The sequence below is a fragment of the Phallusia mammillata genome, chromosome 3 (genome assembly GCF_965637545.1).
Source record: "Phallusia mammillata chromosome 3, kaPhaMamm4.hap1.1, whole genome shotgun sequence".
NCBI lineage: Eukaryota > Metazoa > Chordata > Ascidiacea > Phlebobranchia > Ascidiidae > Phallusia > Phallusia mammillata.
Window position 1 is genome coordinate 21,173,038 of NC_137254.1, and position 23,779 is coordinate 21,196,816.

The following is a 23,779-nucleotide window of genomic DNA, read 5'->3' on the forward strand; positions in this document are numbered from 1 at the left end:
AACAAGCACAATGTACAACGGTAGATAATTGGTCTTAAACAAGACGGTTTAGGGCTGTTTGACATTAGGTGAGGTCCAGCAACTATAGCTACTGAACTAGTTAAATTTTCTCCAAAAAAATACTGATACCGAGTGTAAAGTTAGGCCTGAATCAAGCCCGTTTATGGTTAAGAAACTCAAGTGCGAACCCGGCCCGACTTACAGCTCTGCTGTATCCAGTTTCTGTGTTGCTAGTTCCTCACTAGCTCATGGTAAAACACACTGGACAAAGACTTGAGATTCCGCAACAGAGGATTGAAATCAATGTCACAGACGTGTAAGCGGGTCCGAACCCATTTTTTTTGAAGCAAAGTCCAAAATAAGCTTATATAAGTTGGTATGCTGAGTGTACTGTCGGGCCCGAAACAAGTCCGTGATTTTAAACTTTGGCCCGAAATCGACCTAAAGATCCTGGCCCAATTTGCAACTCTGAGGTAAGATTCACCAGCATTAAGTAGTACACGCCTACATATACATCAGGGCGCACAACGTTTTCGCTGTTGCTATATTTTTGACACTAATCCACGTATTGAAGTCCAAATATAAATTTAGCATAAACACGTTTGGCTTTATAGACAGAGCATATTCGATTGTTTTAGTCTCACTAGGATTGACTCGGATGCCAGTCGAAAATGAACAAAAATATATTTGATCGGAATCCGTAGCCTACCTATGGCGCTTCGTGGGTTCCAACCCCGTAAAAAGGTAATGAAATAGAGATGCGCATCTAATTTTTGTTTCTGCCGGTAAAAGTTTCTTGCTAATCGTATTCGCAAGATGGCGCTACTGCGCTAAAAATAACGTTAAGATTCTCAAATGGTATTTTACGTTTGACTCATATATGCCTACTGACTCTCTATTCCACTGCTTTTATAATGGTAAGTTTCTAGGTTAATTTCTGCGCTGTCATATTTTAAGATACAGGTTGCTCAGAATCAGTCTCAAAAGCAACACGTTCAAGTGATTTATATTTTTTACACAGTTCTCAAAATATGCTGACATGTGCAAAATATACAGGCATGTACAAAATTATCAAAAAACACTACAAAGACATATGACCCAAAAGCTTTTTCTTTCAGTAAACTAGCCCTTTTGGGCTGTTGATACAATTACTGGTACGTCTCGTTTGCAGCATGTACAAAATCGTGCATTGGAACTAATGTTTCAAGATTGAACAAAAATCTTGCAAAGCTGTTTCAATAAAAATGTGTGCTGTTTTTTTCAAGTGACCTTAACATTACCGGCATCAGTCAGCTGAAATTGGCTTGTGAGCAAATCTGTAACTTCAAAGGCATTGGTATCTTGTCTAAGAAAATCGGTGGCATTACAAATATAATAGCAACTGAGTGTTTCTCCATGGGCTACAGGGTCCACCATTTCTGCATGTTGAACTTCAACGTGGCGTTGTCTAAAACAATAGCAAGGTCCATAAGTTTGCACTGAAAGTATTGTGCATTTGTAAACTGTTGCTGCCAGGCATAATATGTAAACTAGATGATGCTCTCCTGGCAAATTTACGGTTTTTACCGAAATTTCAACGTCATATTAAGGTCGCATTCATCAGGGTAATAACACTTCAAAAGTAAAACACAAAATTAACAAAATAATGGGCGGAAAATGCAAAGGACATGAAGCGCAAAGATATGTGTATATTTCATTCGAATATATCTTTTGTACATCTCAGGCGCCCGGTTTCATTACATGAAATTGTTTATTAGGTCTTATAATCAGCCAGTATTTACTAACTTAAGATAAACTACCTTTGTAATGCTGTTACGTAAACTACTTTAAGCATGTGCCAAGAAGTAGTTTGCATTTTTGTGATTGAAATTTAATTACTCTCTTTTCTAATTTCTTGGCAAACGATCAATTAACTGTCATTTTTTTATCGGGCCTTTTTTGGACAAATAAACCGAATCGAAACAAACCTGTATTTAAGAAATTCTTTCTTCCTTCTCTCGAAAACGTGTGCCCTTTTAGATTGCCTCTGCATCTTTCGTGACAAAAACTCGCCAAAAATTCCACTTGAGGTGTCCGAGAGGTGTTCTGCACCGCTTACCACCATGTCCACGTGATCTTCCATCGGTTTCAGATGGTTAAGCAGAAGTCTATCCCGGGTTCGATGCAGATTTATCTGCGCATGTTTAATGGTGTTCTTAACACTGACATTGCAGTCAGAATTGTTGGCAGAATGAGATTTTCTTTGAATTTTAGTATGACTTCGGCATTTATTTGCCACAAAACATTTTTAGTGCACATTAGCATTTATTCGGTGTCCTATGTTATGTACTTTTTGTTGCGTGTACTACATTATGGGCAGGTATGTCGACTGATACATATGGAAGTATATGGTTACAATTCGCAATGTTTTCGTTATAAACATAAATATTGCCACACTGCAACAATAGCCTCAGATTCTATAGGCTCTCAGAAATGCCTTATCTCGCCCTATTTGGCCGTTAAGTCAAGTTTGCAAAGGAACATTACCCTTCCGGCATTAATTTGCCAAAAAACTCTTTAGTGCATATTTGTGTATGGGTTTCCTACATTTCGTTAGATCTCCTATACTTCATATACCGGAATGTCAAACCATAGGCTACATATAAAAGTAGGCCTGTTTTAGGGTTACATTTGGAATGTTTCTAGTAGGTAAATTGCCTGGCCCTACAGCTCAATTTACAAAGGAACAGCGTGACTTACTGTAAACGTAACGAGCCCTTTTAATGTAACGTTGACCATAGAATGTAGCCTGGATACATCGTACACGATGAGATGGGTTGTAGGACCATCTAAGTTCAAAGCCTCGTCTGACACATAAATAACTGATTTCTTGACTCGTTTTCCATCCGTTCCATTGTAGATCGTGATGTTATGAGGGTTGATCTAAACGCAAACATCACGATAAATAAATTTGAGCAAATTGGTTTAACAGTTTGAGAAATAAGTGAAAAACAAGACGAGGTTCTATTGGTTATCATTATTTTTATTGAAGACCTTCCATGATCATGAATTTTCGCTGATGTTTGTGAAAAATTGTTTTGCATGTCTTTGTTTATGGTTCGTTATAGTGTTGTTACCAGGCATTATTCATTGACGAATGAGACGTCAAACGTCGGTTGACTCAAGTATAATTGCCAGTCGATCAAAAGGACAGTTTGTGGTTCTATAGTTTCCTCACCAGAAAACAAACCAAAAACACCGGCTTACCAAAAAAGCAAGTTTAGCTTTTCCGAAGTTAAGAGCTATAGAGTAGAAGTAGGATTCTTGTACGTGGTTCGAACAAGTCACTCTCTTTGTTTCATCAGGCGGCCGGGCTGGAGCTTTTACGACTAATCCGTTCACACTTATGTCATGTTTTGGGGCATGTAGCAGATTGTAGACCTGAGGGAAAAAATCAAAATGATAAATTCTATTTTCTGGTTTGATTGATATTGTCGAAAAAGTCGTGGAACATTTAGATATAACTGCTTTGAGCCACAGGTTTGGACAGATTTATTTCCAGGTTAAAATCTGTCATAGCTTACTGATTTAAGACAAATATTACTTTGCTAAGAAAGCATTGCCAGTGTCTTGAAAAAAGCCACACAAAAGGGCATAAAACATAAAAGGCTAAAAGTTTTGCAACACGACCGTCGCACAACTAAATACCTTTCACGCAATACTTGCTGGAAACACGCAGTGATACATAAGAGAACGCAAGACACAATAAAAACGTAGGATAGATGGCCGTTTTGAAAGCTATATTTCAAATTTTGTCATACCTTGCCTGGTACTCCGGCCCACGTAAAGCACACTGTGATGTCATCGTGTAGATTGATGATAAAATGGGGATCTCCCTGCAAACACGACATTGAGATTTGAGTGTAAACATGTTTTCCAACACATATAAACCCTTTGTGTCAAACTCAAGATCATTGTTAACTCCTTATGGTTCAAGGATTGAGTAAATTTGCATATTATTGAGGTTACAAGTTACATGATATTCTGGTATAAAATTATGTAAGTTACTTGAAATATCCACGGGAGCGGTTGTTTTGTTTCTGGTCGCGGTGCCTTTGTAACAATGCGTGACGTCACTTCCGATGGAGGTGTAGTGGGCGTGGTGACGTCACCTGTATCGGCGCGTATGACGAGAGCGGTGACGTTTGTGACAAAACCGTATCTGCACAAAACATGATAAACGAAATCAAGGCTAGTTTAGCTGAACACAAATTCAATGCTGGGATTAACCCTAAAGCGTCCATAAGGACCAGCGATCAGAACACACCCATATTCAAAAAATATAAATCAAAGTACGCCAGGCTCTTAAATCCTGCCAAAAATATGCGCATAACTTGCTTTTTGGCTGCACAAAACCAAAGATAAAGCACAAACGGTTTTCTTCTCAACCTAACAATCACCAACTTTGCAGATGAAAAGGGGTATGTACCTCATTGAAAGCTCAATTGCTTCTTTTCTATACTTTCTACGTTCAAGTTCGGTTGTGGCACCTTCCAACTTCTTGTGTAATTCCTTAAGGCGCAACAAAGCGTATACCCGATCGGTTATTGTCGGAACTCTTTGGAAAACTTCGGATTGTTTGCAAGTTGTGACATTTTTCACATTGAGATCGTATTTGACGGTTTTTTCTCTCGCTTCCGACATTCCTGTTAGTTGCAAAAGAGGAGGAATAGTTAAAGACTAAGTGTCACACATGGGTTCGAATCCAACCGGAAGCTAGATTTGTTTGGCCTTTGTCTTGACGCATAAGAATGGTTGAGAGACTGGCCTAATTTGGTACCACGCTTCAAATGAACCCGCGTACTGTGGATTATGCATTGTATTCAAAGCTAATACAAAAAAATCAACAAAAAACGATTTTTTTACCTATACAAATAGTTAAATTAACGAAGCATCAGGAAAATTATCACGGAATAGTAATTAGGACACAACTTGATAAAATAGAATATTGCCTAAAAGCTTGTGTACATTGCAGGCGGTCCAACAATCGCACCATACAGCAATAACAACAACAGCAAAATTCGGACATGAGCAATAGATTGTGTTTACTATAAATGCTCCTGGGTGGTTTTCTTGTTTATGAATCAATGCAAAATAAACACTTAAAACTTTATTCTTACCTGTGACAGAGATAGTTACGACATCTCCGTCTTGCAGCGTTGAGTTATCAGGTAATGCACCAGCCACTAATATTTCTTCACCCTTTCTCAGCACGTAATGATTCAGTGTACTTGATCGTTCCACCACATCATCGGGATATTTAATTGTTAATTCGACCAGCAGTGGTGCAGCAATTAGTGAAAGAAAATTCTGTATCTATTAAAGATGCGACAAAGCACCTTTGTTAATTCAGTGGCACAAGGGGCGCCGAAGATTAAAAAATCTTCATTTTCTTGTCCCATTTAAACACTAGTCATATCTAATTTAGAACAATAGTCATTATTTGTATCTAAATAGTAATCCATTATGCTATAAGATCGGCTATCTAAAACGATATGTCTTAGCTTTAAAGCAACAATAAAAGTATGCACAATTGCCAATTTCAAAGCCCCATTTGGTTTGGCCTAAATGGCAATATTATACCTTTTTCAAAACAATGTATTAGTTTTTCTTACTTGTATTCCTGCATCTGCGTCTTCGTAAATTTGTTTCCATGTCCCACCGTTTTGCGTTGCTAGTTTTTGTAGAAAGTCGACGTCCACGTTTTCACCGAAGCCAATTGAATAAATTCCATACCTAAAACAAATGTTTCTCAGGTTGGCAATGATTTAATCAAATTTGTGGTTTAATTTATCAAATTTAGTAATGTTACACACGGATAGTACTTTATAGCTATCAATTAAGCAACATTGTTTGTTTGATAGATCGCTATAAAGTACAGGTACTTAATACAACGTTTTTTGGCAGTTATGGTTATAAACAACGTAGATATTAAGGGTTTTGTTTCAACTTTAACAATGTATCGCGTCGCAATACAAAATCAACAAATAATTGTAATTTGTAAACTTGTGCTTGTTTTTTTTACATATGAGTAAATATAACGTAGGTGGACCTCTATCTTACAAATAGTCCTCAGTTCAATAGTGCAATGAAAATAGATAAATTTCATCGTTAGTCTCTTATTCAAATAGAATCAATCCTCTGTTTTGTAAAAGTTTTTACCCTTGACTGTTGCTTCGTTGTACGTTCCGTAATATTGCTGTTGATGATCTGGGTCCTATTGTTGGTTTGCCGTCGGTTAGAAATATGAGATAATCGGTTGTCGGGTGAATGAATGAACGCATTGGACGATTTTCCACACTGGTATCTGTTAAGAGCATTTGTAGTTGCAAGTTTTGTTTTACATAGAATTGACAAATATTACATGAACAAAGAAATGATAATCGACATCGGTTTATCCGGATCTTTGCCTAACCCGGACGAATTGTTTGGTTCAAACGGGTCCAGATTAACCAAGGTTTACTGTGTCTATTTTTTTACACATTTAGAAAGAGATAATTTTACCATTTTTTTATGAATATTCAAAAATGGTCAATTGCAACGAGTTCGCTAGGGAAATGCTTTCGGCAATTGCTTTTTATTACAATTTTGAAGTAGGTAAGCGCTTCTTGTTGTACATCCTTTATTATCGTTCTTTGATGAGACCACGGACTTACCCTGTATAAGTAGTCTCAGACCAGTCATAAGCGCATCGTTGATATTTGTAGCGCCGTCTGGTTCGAGACTATTCATGAATCTGAGAGCTAATCGCTTGTTTTCCTCATTTGCAGGGACAAGTCCTTCTCTAGCTTTCCAAACTCGTATTACTGACTCGAATAGGACAATATTGAGGAGAACCTAAAATATTAGGCAGGTTTTAATTGCGTTCCTTTTAAATTAAGCATTGTAGTAGGTTTCAAATATGATCTGTTTTGATCAATTGCAAATGCTCACGCGAGTCACCAATGGAAACCAAATTATTTGGTCAGAATTCCTAATAATGTTTATAAATTCAAATGTTATTTTTTTAGTGTTTTTTTTAATTCTAAGTTTGGCTGGCATAAAGCTTTTAATACTGATAAGTACTATTGAAAACATTTTAAAAAACAATCTTTACGTAGGTGTCATTAAATCACTTGTGATCGCTATAGATACTGTCTTGAAACGGCTGCTACATTTCCCTAACTTACAGTTAGTTTTGTGAACATACATTTGACATTTTCTTACGTTGTTGTTTAAGTCGGCGATAATGTTCTTCACAGCCGATCGAACTTGGTTCATTTTGATACCCGCCATAGAACCGGATATATCAAGAACAAACACGATTCGTCGATGGATCTCATGCAGATCTGGTGCAAAGTTGTGCAAGTAATATCTGAAAACAAACGCATTCAACGTAAATTATGCACTCATTTTGCATGTAGAAGCAGTAACATAGAAGTATAAGTAGTAATGAAGAAAGTACAAACATACCCATTTTGGATGTAAAATGTTCCAGCTCGCAACTGCTTGGTAAGATTGTACTGGAGTTCAAAGTGACCACCGTGTGGCGCTATTTCTCTAACCGCCGGGGGACGATACGACACGTGAACGAAGTTTCTATGCAAAAGTAAAGGTTGATAGGCACTTGACCGTGGAGATTATTTTCACCCCATAACTGAGCGTGATTTGTCCTCCTTAAACTTTAAACTCATTAAAAAACTATTGTTCATGAAACCATAGTGATAAGTGAGTGCGGGCTTTTGGGGTTTCAGCTTTTAAATAACAAGGGCCTCAATTGGGCCTGTCTTTACAATCGGTCATATGTGTATCGTAATTTCTCCTTGGTAAATTAAAGTATGGATATTTGTTATCAAGACAATTACAGTTTAAGTCAGGTTTTTGGTTTGTACTTTAAGGTTCGGGCAATAATTTCAGGCTTGCGTACAGCTTCAAGTGAAATTAACCGCCAAACATTTGTACGTTGTTTTGTGTGAAAGCAAAATACCACACAGAAATAGTGTTGTTTTACCCATGTACTGACCTTCGTCTAGTCACAGTGTATCCAGGTGGTATGAATTGGGATGAGTTTGAACTTAGCTCATTGCTGGCAGTTGCGATCGGCGGCAATCGAAGAAGATCAATACGGTCCCTTGCACAAAGATATATATCCACTCGAATGTTGCTAAACAGCTGTTCCCTTTGGACAGTAGCTTGATAAACGTACCTGTAAAGTAAAAACTGTATTATCACATGTTTTAAGACTAACTAGTTTAAATCATCACCTAGTTTATCGGAGTCGCACTACAGTTTGAACAATATAGGAGAGAATATATGTGATTCGGCAAATGTATTTATTTTTAAAATAACTGATGTTTTTTCACTTAGCTTGGTAATTTTCTTGTTGTAAAAGGTTATGTTTAGTGTTTCCGAATATTTTTTTGCTAAAGCTTTGTTGACTGTTATAGTTTGCGAAAATTTGAGTGGCCAAGCTTCCGATACCTTGCAAACCAAAACAATGATATATTTCATTTTATCTTAAATCGGTTTGAACTTTCAACCAAAACTTAACGGCGAGGAGCCTTGTCATTATTCTAATCAAACTGATTTTAACTGCGAACTTATCGTGGTCGATTTCTTTTTTCGTCGTCGATAAAGTGCAAGATAGCTCGCTGCGTCGTGCACGAAAACAAGGGGAGAAAATGTTGAAAAATTCAAGTTACCGCAGTGAATATATTTAGGGTAAAAACCGGTCTGGTTGGTGGCCAAGACACGTGGTACATGCCATGTACTTATGTGTACAACACAAAATACTTTTGCTCGTAACACGCGGTTACAGGTGTCTTGTGTTGAGCTAAGATGCAAACAAACAAGCTACCCTCTCAGGTTCACTTCACCTTCTTCTTTTAAAAAAACAGCGTGGAAGTCAGAAATGTCAAAGCATTTCTTAATCAGCTTCAATTGAGAAACCCCATGCGTACATTACGTGTTCAAGCACGCTGTTTATGTCAGTGACTATAGGTGTAAGAAAAGCATAAAAGCTAATAGAAGTTTCTTAATTTTTCTCTCCAGAAATGACTTAAAAATGAAAGAAAGTTGTTGATCAAAATTTCGTTTAACTATATTTATCATTTTTTCTCCTATTTTCATTTTTTTAAATGTTACTAAATAACAAAGCCAATCGCGTTCAGCAATAGTTGTTTTATCCAGGGGTGATAGGTCAATCACGAATGGTTATGTTATGATTAAGGCTTTGAATTTGGTTAAACATATGGTTTCATGTTACAAGGTGCGCAGCCCTGAAGCTATATACGATCTGCAGGCATCCTAAGATTTGTTTTCTCAGGTACCCTTATCGTAAGAATCTCGTCACGGTAACTATTCAAGAGATAGAACAGGATAACCCTACTGTTTCCGACGACAGGCTAAGTTTCATTTCAACGTATCGGGTTTAGGTCGTTGATATAGAATCGATGTATGTTTGTAGATACTGTCTCATTGCTTCCCGTTAATCTCATTGGTTAGTGACATAAAATTACTTCTTTGGTTTATGGGTTCATGTGAAGACGAAATTTCAAGAAATGTCCTACATTTACCCATTCATGCAGTTTTTTTTATCGTGTTACTGTTGGTTGAAGTTTGTTATGTTCGTATTTTCTCATCCATAATTAATTAATAGAGCCGGTCCTATTAATTTCAATTTGGGACTGTCTGTTTTTTGTTGGCTTTGGCATCAGGTGTCGGCCATTTTTTTTTATCAGAGGGCCGGATAACCTTATGAATATTAAGCAAGGATCGAGTATTTCAAGCCCTAACGCGATTTCTTGGTAACCAAAAACAAAAAAACATCTATTACAGAAAATAAATATAGCCGTCACGAGGTCACTACGCTTTGTTAAACAGATTCACCTCGTAATGATAACTATAACGTACGGACTCGTGTGCCGTACTTTGATTAAATAAGAATATCATCCTACTTTGATTGGGTCTTTGCAAGCAGTTCTTGGTATCTTAATTCGAAGACAACTTCTTTTCCAGGGAGTACGAAAAGTGAAGTAACGAATCGCTTCATTGACACTTTTAGACCACTTACGTAAGGAGTAGTGATGGCTCGAATCTTCACAACAATAAATAACCTAGTCAAAACAACCCAAGAAACTCACTTTTGGCAATAATAAACAACATTAACTTTTAGGTCCTGGTTTTCACCAACGTGAAACTACTTTCTTTTTATGTGAATATACTTCTATAAAAATTTGTTCTGTTTTGTTAACTTACAAAGGCTTCTTCGTATTTTACGAATGCCTCTCTTTTAATCTCGAGGATTCCACGAAACGTCACTCCGCGTGTCGTCATTTCAAATGACGTCACATAAGCTGTTTTGGGCAATAAGTGTTCGAAGACAACCTGAGAATAGATGTTTGAATGTTTTCAAAACTGTTCAAATTAATGTTGATCAATAAACTTACATAAAACAAATGCTTCTGAACCTAAACGATCAACATTTGGACGACATTGATTTGTGTTCAACAATAAAGCACTTACCTCTCTAGTGATATTATCATGGTTTTCCACACGACAGGCGACCTTTGTATCTGCCAAGGTGAACTGAATTACAGTTGTGATGTTGATTTCAGTCTTGAGAGCTAAAGGAACATACAATAAATGCGGGATAAATAAACAACTAACAATCTGCGCAACGTCCATTACACATTTCAAAAACACAAAAAGCAACAGGCAGAAATTATGCAAACAACATCAACGAAAAAAAGGCAGACATCGTCAAACTCAAATATTTAAGACAGAGCTTTGGGCAGGTTTTTCAGGTTCGGGCTTTGGTTGGAATAAAATGGGCTTGATTTGGGCTTTTACACTCGGCCACATTCGTGTTTGCGTTTTACCTCATAAATTTTTGTAAAATTTAACAAAATTGGACTTATTTTTTTATAGGGTTCGGACCCGAGGCTTATACGTTCGAGTTTGGTCGATAATGTGGGCATGATTAAAGGCTGGACACTGGAAATAAATTAGAACTAACAGAAAGGTATACAAAATACTCAATAACAGCGGCAGACGATGAGCATCGGTGAAATCCTTTATTTATCAAACAAAAATATTAATTTCGCCAGTGTACAAAGCATCGTTGACGCTAATCGTCTGCCGCTCTTTTTGAGTATTTTGTATATTTGATAAGTTAAGACAAATGCGTTGGTCACCACCCTGTTACACAGGCTGCTATGACATAAAGCTTACTAATAGGAAGTTTTTTTGGTAATTTAAACCGCAAAGCAATACTCTTACCTCTACGGTAAATAGCTCTGAAACCGCGCTCCGATACGCTTCTGTCCGAGATAAAAAGCACATATAACACCCCGGTAGATGAAACCAGTTTGATGTTTCTTGTTTCCTTAACACCTTGAATCTTCATCAAAAGAGGGGAATCCCCCGTACTGCCGTCACGTACCTGTGGTTTTAAGTACAGCGTTGAGAAGGTTGTTTACTGTGGCTAAACAAACTGTGGTTAAGGACTGACGTGGAAGTTTAAATGTTCAATCGTTCATTTCTGCTGGAATACGTTACAAGGTACATTTTGCGATCCCTGTTTTGCGCGAAGTTTTGTTTAGCATTTAGTTGGACCCGCCATATTTTTATGCAGAAAGAGGACATTTTGCTCTGTCTAAGATTATTACTGCAATATTTTACAAATGTTACACACATTTGAACATATGGTTAATAGTTATACATAAGTTTTGTGTTAAATTTAACGAACATTAAATTTAACTTATTTGCGGCGTCACAAAACTGCTATTCAGTTTTGTAGAATAAGTAAATAGTGCAAAAAGGAGGACATTTTGGGATTTTGTAATGTTCCCATAGGAAAAACTAAATTTTATGAAAAAGTTTGACATGCACCCAAAAAAGTAGACGTATGGTGTGTTAAAGAATACCAATAGGCTTAATAAAGAACTGTACCTGTTAGGCCATTGGCTGTTGACATCACATACACCGCATGTTTCTACGCATCGTGGTTCTTCGCTAATCTATCAGCTTACACTTTGTTGAATACCCTATTTTAGTTGTAACTGTACTTTTCGTATCTGGTGTGTATATTTTCCCAGTTTTATTTGTTACCCTGGCAAAGAGTATCAAATACCAAAAGAGGTAAAATTTGAAATGCCATGAATCGCGCCGTTTGCGATTGAAAAAAACATCGATGCGTAAAAAGCTGAAAGTTTGTCGTAAAAACTTTCAAAATACACCTTTTGAAGCCTTTAATAGTACACTTATAGTGTAGTGTAACACTACCATACCGTTACATATTCTCGCTACGTTGAAAATGATCTAAAATATGGTAAGATTTTAAAAGCGGGCCCAATGTTTGAATACCTCTATATAATCGTAGTCCTGCTCTGTTTCCCAATCCTCAAACACGACTTCAACTTGTCCGTTGCCAGGTGTTCTTAGCAACCAGTAACACTTCAAGTTATGATCGTATGGTTCAGGATAGTTCGGAGTGTGAAACTGTTGTGCGTGGTATTCTGCTTCTAAGGTTACGTTGCAGTTTTGTGATCTAACTGATGCTGCCTGAAAAGCTGAAATCGAAAAAAAAAACGGGTTGAGTTAAGTTTATTTTGCTTGGTGAAAGAACACATAGGGAAACAATTGCACTGAAATAATCACCAAGCCGATAATAGCTTCACAACGTAGAAACGCCATAAAGCGCAAAATAGGCAAAGCCCAATTAGTTGATAAATGGGTAAACGCGCTGCAGTTAGATCGTCATGAAAAAGCGTTAGAAATTGGGAATAATCGAAAGCTAAGTTTATGTTTTACTATGTCATTTTTGTCTTGTTGTGGAAGGACTTTTATTAAACATATTTATTTTTGTTCATTCTTAGCACGCAAATATTTTTGCATAGTAGGCAACAATTATCAAATAGGCTACCAATCTAACCCAATTCACTAATTTACTTCCAAACCATGCTACTTCAAATGCGAAGTAGAAACTTACCCCCTAGCAGAAAAATTAGATACAGTACATCCATCTTGGTTGTTAATATTTGAAGATAAATACGAAAAATCGAAGCTAGTTAAATCATTCTTGCGTCCAGCACAGGTATCACTTTGCAAAATCTTCTGACTTTCTTAAAATTACAATTTTCGGCAAACACTGTCGTTCAATAATCCCACAAAATTAAACAGCTGCAACAACATAAGAAACATTTTCGAGCAATTTCGAACATTTCTCAACGATAAAACATATTTGTTGTTTGGGCTGTTATATTTGAACTACGCTTTTAGGATTGATTTTCATAACCAGTAAATCGCGGCAACCGTTCAGAGACACAAAGTGAGATATTTTTGAAAAGAAACTTCATATGTTTCACTTCAATCTGTCATATTGATCTAAACAAAGAACAAAACGTTTATTTTTCTGTTTATACTAAATGCTGAGAGAGTTGCCCTTTCAGTAGGGGTTGTCGTTCAGGTGATTTGTATCGTAAACTGTCAGTTATCGCTGTAATGCAAAACAAACAAGGGCATTTCGTTTACAATGCACCGAGACTTTTTGGCGTGTGAACTTTTTACGGCAGTTGTTAAAGGAAAACATAACCTAAGACAGTCAAATTCCACAAAAGGCTAAACGCGGACATAAGATTCTATTTGAATGAGACGGAAACTGATGATGCCTTCTGAATAGACGAAATTAATATTTCTGCAAATATAAAATTACACTGATGATGATCACCTGCCGCTCTTTTTGAGTATTTTGTGTATTTGATAATAGGCTACGTCGGTGACCACCCTGTTACACAGGCTGATTTATGTAATCTAATATGACATTACACTTACGCAGACATAAAGCACATTTTACAAATGTTTAAGACTTTAGGCAATCACTATACGTGACTCTATAACAGCGGCGGGCAACATACGGCCCGCGGGCCGGATCCGGCCCGCGACGAGATTTTGAGCGGCCCGCAGACAGTTTCAGGTCTTACATGATAATGTGGCCTGCGTCCACAGTCTGCCGCAATCCCCCCACTACTTGCTTACTGCGTCAAATTATAGTTGTAACGGACAGTAACGCTCCCTAATAGCAACAAACTTTCCCGCCGTTGTTACCATTGCACCATACGTCCATTGTTACGACATAACTGCCAACCATGTGTGTGGCCTGCTTTCACGGTTTCCTTTGTTTCCACACGTGTAGCCTAGTTAGCGTTTCAGCAGTATCTAAGTCTGTGGTGTATGCATTAAATTTGCTGTGGTGAATAATTTTATGTTATATCAGTTAGATTGTTTGGACTGTATTGTATTTGTGATGTTCTTGAATGTATTTGGTTTAGGTGGTCAAAAATCCATTTTAAATCACTGGATAAATACGCGATTAATGTATCGATTCAGGAATCCGGCCCGCCAAGTACTTCATTTTCCCATATCAGGCCCGCCGACTGGAGAAGTTGCCCGCCCCTGCTCTATAAGATACCGGCATATTTTGACAAACGTTTCTTCGACAAAAATGAAACCAAAGCTAAATTGAAGCACTAAATTAACTGTCTTTTACTTAACACCCGTAGGCAAGGATTTAGCGCTGCTGCTCCCTCCGTAATAAAAATGTGGACTGCAATCTACGGTTGGCGGGTATCCTTTGAAACACAAAATCTTGTATTGTCACTGCAACATCTATAAACGTTCTGCCATAAAATTGACAGTAACTAGTGCAATGGTACGGCTTTTACAATGAGAAAATATTTACAATGTTTATTTACAAACATTTATGTTTGTATTCTATCAATCAATTGTCTAAACAAATTTTTGCTTTTTCCCAACGCTTTCTTTTGAAGAATATAACCGACTAAAAAGTGCGATGAAAAAAAATCTAAACAACTTTAAAGGATAACGAAAAAACAACGTCTCGCTGTTCTGATTTTAAACAACACTTTCATGTGATCAGTACATATTAGATTTCTGATCAAAATTTGTCACTACGCCTACCAGTTTCACAAAGTCTGCAAAGGCTGTAGTGCCAACAACAGGCTAAATAACTTTCAAAGCATAGATTTTTACCATGCCATTGCATAGGATATTTTTGCTTATCTGTGTTCGCGCCTGACATTTTCAATTTATCGCCGAAGCCTTGGAGCAATTGTGACGTCACTAGACAGCCAATTGTGACCGCATTAAAACGTCGAAGGCGAAATATCGAAGGGACGCCGCCCCCGTTCAATGGACAAAATTACCCGAATTATTTTGTATTGCTGAAATTATCTGGTTGATTTACTCTAGATTCAAATGATGACGTCACACAAAGCACAAATCTAAAATGAATCATTTTTTGTTAGTCAACACAATGTTATAGTGAGGTTAAAAGTGCACAGGAAAAAATGTCAGACAGCCCTTCAATAGCATTCTATTTCCAATAAGGCGGTCACACTGTATGAAATACTACAAACGTGTTTGGGCGCTTAAAACCACATATGTTTGGCGCGCCTTCATTAAAGCTGCATGTTTGTTATCAAACATACTTTTCAAACGCAATTTCAACGCTTTGTTCATGTGCTAATTGCCACTAATTAAGTTAAATAATGATCTTACATACAACACCTCGGCAGATGATAGTTTTTGCTTGTGCATAATTGCGCTAAGCCGTGACATGTGCTCCGTAAGGACCCCCTGTGGTAAAACTACCCTGTAGCGCTTTATTTAGAGTTTTACGAAATATACTACTGATGTGAAAGTGGATATACTGATTTTTTGTAGTGGCTTTTAATGTCTGGAACAGTGGTTCTCAACCAGGAACCATGCCCCTCGAGGGGGGCCACGAGCTGTGTTCGGGGGGGCACCGGTTGTAGATTCACCAGAAACACCCACTAAAATCCATTTCCTTTTTAACTTTATTCCCTAATTTATTTGACTATTTCACATACTATTTGTCTATATTGAGGTTTTTACGATTACGGATTCTTGTTTATTCTATTCGACCTGTTTAAAGTCGAAAATTTCCGAATTCCAACATGAGATCGCCATTTACATTTTTAAGGGGGGCACAGGCCCTACAGGGTTACTTGAAGGGGGGCACAGGCCCTACAGGGTTACTTGAAGGGGGGCACGAGGTCCAAAAGTTACTTTTAGGGATCCACGGAAGGTTGAGAACCACTGGTCTGGAATATACAAACCATATTCCTTTTTAGGTCGATTTATTTGTTTTGTGGTTTGAAATGCACTTCGACACTGATATTTTCTCGCTTTGAAACTACCTGGCATTTTTTTCTTCTGTCGAACCCCATCCTCTTTTCTAACACGGATGGTTAGTTTTTAGGGCACTCTCGACTGGTCCCACCAACGTTTTTCCCCAGTCGTGTTTTACTCACAAAGCGCCAAATTCTCTGCTGAGCTTTTACCACATACATGTTGTAACACTTTATAACACAGTGTAGCTGCAGCGCGTTTAGTCATGATCCACCAATTGTGCCAGCTAATATGCGCTCCATAACGTTTCAATTTGTGCAGCTATTTCACTCTTGTTGATTGTGTAGTAGTAGGGTAACTGTGTGTTCTTTCACCAAGCGAAATACTCAATTTCGGTTTAGTAATTGAAGTCAAATCTCACTACGGTTAATTCGGGTGCTATTTCTAAATAAACAAACACGTATCCAAACGGGATTTGTACTTTTGTGTGTACTGGGTTTAAACGCCGTGAAAAAATGAAATAAGGGATAAGCACTTTATAATCACAATTTCTAGCGATGAAAGTTTCACGCTAATTGCATTTACAAGACGGTGCTACTGTGCGAAAAATCGCGCTGATAATCTTTAAACGGTATATAGAGCGTTTTACTCACATAAATTGTGCAGGTGTCAAAAGGTACGCACATTTTTAAAAATACCGCCTTTTTATTCAAATAGTTCCATTTTACGGAAAAATTGTTCCTTTATTAAAAATTCAACAAAACAAATTTTACCAGTACTTGCACGTTTTCGAAAAATGTGCGCCCATTTTGCCAGCCATCTCGTAAGTACATTTACCCTTTTATTGGGGAAAATTTATAGCAATTTCGGTATACTGTGCTGATTTAAATAAATGACCTATTTAGAATTATAGTAGGCAAGTCCCATTGAAGGCCAAACCACGCCGGTCTCCCAAGCATTCGCATACGGCAAGACCAAACAAAATCTTGTGGGGTTCCAAGAGGCGAACTATTTATCTTAGCTATTTAGAATTAATGCTATTTATTTATACCCCTGAATGCAAAAACAACACAACGCGTTATTTTTTAAGCAATTGTAAAGGCTTGAACGCAAGACAATAAACTTAACAGCAGTTGTACCATATTTCCAACAGGAAAAAAGTTGAAGAACATCCCAGTAAGTTCCAAGTTAATATGTGTTTTTTTTGCAACATTATTGTTAATTTGGCAGAGGAAATACACAAAGAACACTGTAAACAATTCTTCGTAAAGAAAACAAATTGACACTGACCAAAAGCAGCCCCACAAATTAATCAAATGCATAGTAACCACAATGTCACATGCTAACAGGGTTCGGATTTTGAAAATGATTTGACAGATTCTTGGCAAAAAAAGTTTACACTTACAATAAAAAACTCAAAAGTTCATACTTTGCTCGAGTTTATATAATTAAAACATATGAACAAAAATACTTAATTTAAGATAATTTAAATCCCTGTCAGTTAAAAAAAACCTTCCTGTCCTTGTGTCATAAATCTTTGGAGCTTAAAAAAGGTTTTGTTTTGTCATTTAAAGAAGATTCATTGCGTGCCCTAAAAAAGCTGCAAAATAATGGAAAAAATGTTTTACTGTTTAAATTGTTTTGTGCTACATAAGAATACAAAAATACCTTTTGCCCAGTTCATAGGAACCAATCATAATTGCACATCCCGGTGCTACTTTCGCACATCGTGGCAAAATTCCTGCAAATTTAACAAGATTGTTAAAATCGGAAGGTACAATGGGGTGAAAGTAGTGTTCTGTTTAGCCAAACACAATAGAAGTCGGTAACTAAATAAGTTTTATTTAAGAGTTTACAGCACTTGCTACTTCCACCATGTAAAAATAAAAGGAACCACTGACTGATGCAACTAGGTCAAATTAAGTTTGTTTTTTTCGAAACTAACCGACAAATAAACCACGATATCCACTTTCTTGCACAATCTGTTTCATAACATTCCATGTTTTTGTTCTTCCATTGGCTGCAACTATAAATCAAACACACTCATTTTGTAATACTGTAGTCCAGTACTTTCATACTGTGTGGTTTTATTTCCTACAAACAAATTTTATACCAATTAACATTTCTACATACCTTAGCTTGCTTCGAAAAGTAAACAAGCCAGGACCCTCAAATAGTTGTTTAAACAATTTTTAGTCATCTTTAACAAGCTCATACAGTACACAAAATGCATTAACCAGAGATTACGTTAAGCTCTCAGGCAAAAAAATGTTGCAAAATTGTAAGATTAATTTGTCACTTTATACTTTATAAATGACACAAATTTTATCATATTTTTACAAAAAATATAAACATTTTCTTTTGCAAATCTAGAAATCTAAGGCAATTACTTCATTTCCAAAAGATCATACCTCCCATCATTTCAAGTTCACCCAGTGTAATTTGCCTTCTAGTTTTGACCACATCTAGAGGTAAGGTGGCAATTGCAGCAATTGTGCCAGCTGAAAAGCCACACACGAATGATCTTCCGAACACAGATGAGATATCAACCATTGATTTGAACCTCTCGTAGAGATACCAATACAACACTGACAAAAAATTATGATTATATTAAATAGCCCATACTCTTCCTTAAAATGCTTTTCTTACAGTGTAGCTGCAGTATCATCAACTTATTATTAATTCAATTACGCTGCTACGATTTGTTTCACTTGGCAAAATAAATTTAACTCAAAAAAATGTTTTACTATGTATATAAAATGCAAATGGAAAATGACACAGATGACTTTACTGCAATCATTTTCCAGTTAAACAAAGTTGTGGAGGTTGTTACTCCATTCTTCGATAAGTGCTTTTCAAAACATAAGGCAATACTATGTTGGTTACTTGCCACAGACAACCTAATACTTACTACTCTTTAACATTCCACTAATTTTTTATGTTGAGCTTGTTTAATATTTGTAGTGGAACGGCCGAGTGTTAACTCACACCGGGTACTGGAATACTACAGGTTTCGTCCCATTTCTTTATCTAAACTTACTTGAAAAGGGAATATCTCTTAACATTGTAGGACCTAACCCGATCCATAATGATCTGTATCCATTTGCTTTTATAGAATTCTGTACAGCAGCAACAATTTCTGTAATGTATGGTTATTGTACATACAAATAAAATATCACACATATGCATTACGATGTACTAACACAGAAATCGTCGGATTCTATTTGAATAAGGACTGACGATGCTGTATATTTGGCCGAAATCGATTTCCGAAAGGTTTTGCAATAATAAATACACAGACTGATTTAAGTGTGTGATGAATTTGTCAGCTAATTAATGACATATGCATAATGCATACCTTTGTGGCTAAGCTTCTGAGATTGCATCTTTGTTCTAATAAGCTCAAGAGGGGATATAAAAGTGCTTGTACTACCTAAAATGCAAAAAAAACTAAAAATAAAATTGTTTGCATACAAATTGATACCTGTAGTTTTGATGAACATTTCTCCCAGGCTAAGTGGTATTTAATTAATTGTATGGAAATTAAATGTTGTACAAAACACATTGTTATTTGTTAGACATCAGAATTACACCAACATAAATTAGGATCAATATTTGTACTGACTTCTAGCAAGGGCTCCTGCTATTATTGGAGCAAATTGTTGCTTTGAAGGTGCAAACTTGTTTGTGAAGTACATGCGCAAGTTGTCGTAAGAAGTAAAGTACATGACAGTTGCAGGAATGGCCATTACCCTGCAAAAAATCAAAATATGGAAAAAGTGAAACAAAAAGTCAAAAATAACACATTTCAAATTTGTAATTTTTGCTCCACCACATTAAATAGTTGTAAATATCTTACAAAGTTGGAGATAACCCACTCCACAAAGAAGCCATTCCTTCATTTTGTGCAATTTTCACCATAGCATGCTGAAACAAAACAATAACAGGCTATATACATATATTAGCATATGATTCTAGCATATTATTATATATACATCTGATTAGCAAAAAAACATGCTAGTTGCCTTACAACATGTACATAATAATCTACAATATTGGATAAGCAATTCGTATAAGAGGTACATTATACATTTTAATGTTAAAAAAAACTTACAAAAGTTCCATTAAATTGGCCGGGTCTTTTATACCACTTCACGTTACTGCTAACACTGTTGCCATTTACACAGTAGCACATGTGGTCCATTAATCCATTGCAGTACAAGAAACACTTGCTTTGTGTTTTCTGCGCTTGAAGTCGTATCTTTATTACATCAAGAGGAGTAACTAAAATAAACAAAAAAAAGTCTTTACCAAACTTGAAAAGTAGATTTAAATACACATATAAAAATGACACAATAGATAAGCAGTGTATGATAAAAGGGAATCTCTGCTGTCAAACATTAGTACAAAACACTGTTTCTATTACCCATTGTATAAAAAATATCAGACATGTATTCCAGTTGTATATATATATATATTTATTGTTAAAGGTTTCCAAATTGTATGCTATATATAACTTGTAATTATGATAAAATATTTGTATATACTGCAGAAACAAAGTAAGGTCATTCTAGTTAAATTTATGAACTAAGGGGTAAACATTAAATTTCAAATACAATTTTAAAATTACTGAATTTAAACTTACCTACAAGGGATGTTAAAATTGCTCCAGAACAAGAGGATATAATTTGTTGGGTTGGAGTTATTTCCATTTTTACCCTTTTACATTTTCTCAAAGCTTAAAACTTTCCTCTGTAAAAAAGGTAACAGGTCTATGTCAAAAATATCTGCAACAAAGTTCACAAAAAATCACATGATACTTAATTATATATATACCACAACATAAAAGAAAACATTGCACACCACCTAAGCAATAACGTTTTCTGCACAAAAAACAGCATATTCAAAAACACAATTGTTCCTTCCTGTTTCACCCCCAGTTCTTCCTGTTCCATATTGTACACATATGTGGAAACAACAGTGTACAAACAACACTAGCCAACAAAAAAGAATGGCAGATATACCCAAAATCCAACAGTCCCACACAATTGTACCACAATACGTTTATACAGTTCTCTTGTGATTTTCAAATACAGACACAGCACAACTTAAATATGACAAACTAAATTATAACGTTTTCATTTGAGCCATTAAATCGTCTAAAGAAGCACCATTTGAACTAGCATCAACAGTTACTGAATTTTCATCATTGTTTTTAGCTGGAACAGTGTAGGCCATTTTTAACCCTTCACTTAAGTTTGGAATTGATCTTTCATCTTCTTTCAAGTCCTCAGCAGTTGTTTCTGAGACAAGTTCAATTCCCCATTCATTTTCTAAAGATGGTGCCACCTCTTGAACCACTTCTTTTTTAGATGGTTCTTTGGCTAAGAGCTTTACCTTTTCCTGCCATTTTACTTGGCATTTTTTGCAAGCTTTATCATCACAATCAGAGTTCGGTTTCATTTCCATAGTTGGGAAAAAATCCAATAAAGCATTATAAGCAAGATATTTTGAAACTGAACCAAACTTAAGCAAGTACTTTAGTGTGTTCTGAACAAGCAGGCCAGCAACAACACCCATTGTAGTTGGTAAACTGGCTGCACAAACACCTTCTCGTTTCAGTGTCTTTTCATCCGTGTGTGTTGCTACAACTAACGGAGGTGCACAAGCAAAACATGCAGTCTCCCCAGGACTAATAAGTTGAATATGGCCAGACACTGCATTTTCACTCACCCCAGATTCAAACCAGACTTGCTGCAATTCATTACATGCAGTGTTAATTGCCATCCTAGCTTCAAAGTTGTCGACACAACTCAGAACCAAATCAACAGGCTGGGATTCTTTCTTTCCACCAAGACGTATTCTGTCCATAAAGTGTTGGAAATTATCAATTGTCGTGATATTGTAATTGTGCACTTCAAACTCCACATCTGGGTTAATATTTCTCAATGTAAACTCTGCTGCCTGAACTTTACTTAGTCCAGCCTGGTGTGGCTGAAAAAACAGACGATTCATATTAGCAAGTTCAACCTTATCATAGTCAAACAAAATCAGCTTTCCAATTCCACATCTTGTAAGCATTTCTGCAGTGACACTTCCAACCCCACCAATACCAACAACTGCTACAGTGTATTCCCTGATCGACTCATAATTATCCACAATTCCCATTCTTTTCAATGCCATGAGTCTACTATACGGATTTGAGTCAACAACTTCAGAGCTCATAGTCTCAATTTTTGCTCTAATAGTTGATTTCGCACTCGTTTCAACAGCATTTCGTAGCACCGCATTTTCCTGCTCTAAAGCAGCAATTTTTTTCTCAAGTTGTTCAGTATCAGTAGTCATTGTAAACTTATTTTTAAAATTCTCTGAAAGCAAACAAAATTAAAGTGGACTAAAAACGAAGACATGTCACTATTACGCCGCATGTCACATTTTATTCATCTGAACGCTGATGTAGCACGAATTTTTGTTTTGCAAAGTCACCCTACAAAGCACAACTTGCACACGCCGCAATATGAGAGACTGGCAACTAAAGTAGGTTACGATAATAACATTATCCTAAGCCGCACGGCATTTAGGTTGCGATATTAAAGTTATTTTTTGTGTTAAAAGATACAAAGATCTTTAACTTTTACAGAATTTGTACAAATATGAAATTAGATAATCCAATTTTTGTCACTGCTACCAGAAAAATGTCAAAACATTTTTGTGTAAAAAGAATGCCTTCTGATCTGGAAAAACAAACGGGAAATCCCCTAATCACGTGTTTTTTTAGGATCTTTTTTATGATATTCTGATAATGATGAAATGAGGTGAAACGAAAAAACTTTCCTGAAATGGCCAAATTTGCTCAATTATTTTAACAACAGAAACTAGTGAAAGGTATTGAAATAAATGTGTAAGCCAACTCAGGATGAACAATGTTTTATATTCATCCACTACAGGGCACTGTCGATTCGTTTAAACTTTAAACGTTGATTGTATTTTGGAAGAAGTAAGAAAATAGTGTGAAGAATCTTCAACCAAGTGCGCAAGAACCACGTCGTTTCATGCAAAACATCATTAAAAGTGTAAATATGAACCATAGCTTATACAGCAAGCCTGCTAATGCCCAACGCAAATGTGGAAAACAACGAATGTAAGTAAGCTATTTTATTTTTCATTCGCTATTTTTCCATTATAAATCATCGCCCTCGTCACAATGACAGAAGGCGATTAGTAATCGTTTCGCTGCAATCGTTTAGTATTTAACAATATGCCCGAATCCAATATGTGAACAAACAATTAAACACAAAATATGAATTTCGGTCTAACTCATCACAAGTAAAAACAATTACCATTTAGGGCAGTGGTCGGCAACCACCGGGCTGCGGCCCGGTGCCAGTCCACGAGGGATTCGTTACCAGGCCGCAGAAAACTTTCTCAAGGTTCACATTGAATCAAAGTTGTAATAACTGTAATTAGTTTTCAGTGTTGAACATTTGTGGTTTTTAAAGGCCGGTCCGTGATGAAAATTTAAGTTTCAAACCGGTCCGCTGTGCAAAAAAGGTTTCCGAACCCTGATCTAGAGTAGCCTACGATGGTA

At 36.4% G+C, this 23,779-nt stretch overlaps 3 protein-coding genes across 3 annotated transcripts; all 3 read right to left on the reverse strand.

Annotated features, from left to right (window-relative positions):
* Positions 1-987: 987 nt before the first annotated feature.
* Positions 988-13,222, reverse strand: LOC145219681 (inter-alpha-trypsin inhibitor heavy chain H3-like). Its single transcript, XM_080087010.1, has 20 exons — positions 13,010-13,222; positions 12,385-12,590; positions 11,299-11,461; positions 10,543-10,643; positions 10,276-10,404; positions 9,975-10,114; positions 8,042-8,224; positions 7,492-7,617; positions 7,246-7,393; positions 6,696-6,876; positions 6,202-6,346; positions 5,655-5,775; positions 5,160-5,355; positions 4,469-4,685; positions 4,048-4,201; positions 3,801-3,875; positions 3,247-3,420; positions 2,740-2,922; positions 1,968-2,173; positions 988-1,447 (listed from the first exon to the last, which is right to left on the reverse strand). The coding sequence occupies exons 1-20, from the start codon at positions 13,041-13,043 to the stop codon at positions 1,261-1,263; spliced, it is 3,069 nt and encodes a 1,022-aa protein (XP_079943136.1). The 5' UTR covers positions 13,044-13,222; the 3' UTR covers positions 988-1,260.
* Positions 13,223-16,998: 3,776 nt separating this feature from the next.
* LOC145218672 (mitochondrial glutathione transporter SLC25A40-like) lies at positions 16,999-20,973 on the reverse strand. The gene is made up of 10 exons (XM_080086078.1): positions 20,837-20,973; positions 20,306-20,475; positions 20,051-20,118; positions 19,817-19,944; positions 19,550-19,624; positions 19,232-19,330; positions 18,603-18,779; positions 18,137-18,217; positions 17,860-17,932; positions 16,999-17,791 (listed from the first exon to the last, which is right to left on the reverse strand). Exons 1-10 carry the CDS (start codon positions 20,901-20,903, stop codon positions 17,719-17,721), a joined length of 1,011 nt encoding a protein of 336 aa, XP_079942204.1. The 5' UTR covers positions 20,904-20,973; the 3' UTR covers positions 16,999-17,718.
* LOC145218671 (ubiquitin-like modifier-activating enzyme 5) lies at positions 20,945-22,584 on the reverse strand. The gene has a single exon (XM_080086077.1). It carries the CDS (start codon positions 22,534-22,536, stop codon positions 21,319-21,321), a length of 1,218 nt encoding a protein of 405 aa, XP_079942203.1. The 5' UTR covers positions 22,537-22,584; the 3' UTR covers positions 20,945-21,318.
* Between the last annotated feature and the right edge of the window lie 1,195 nt (positions 22,585-23,779).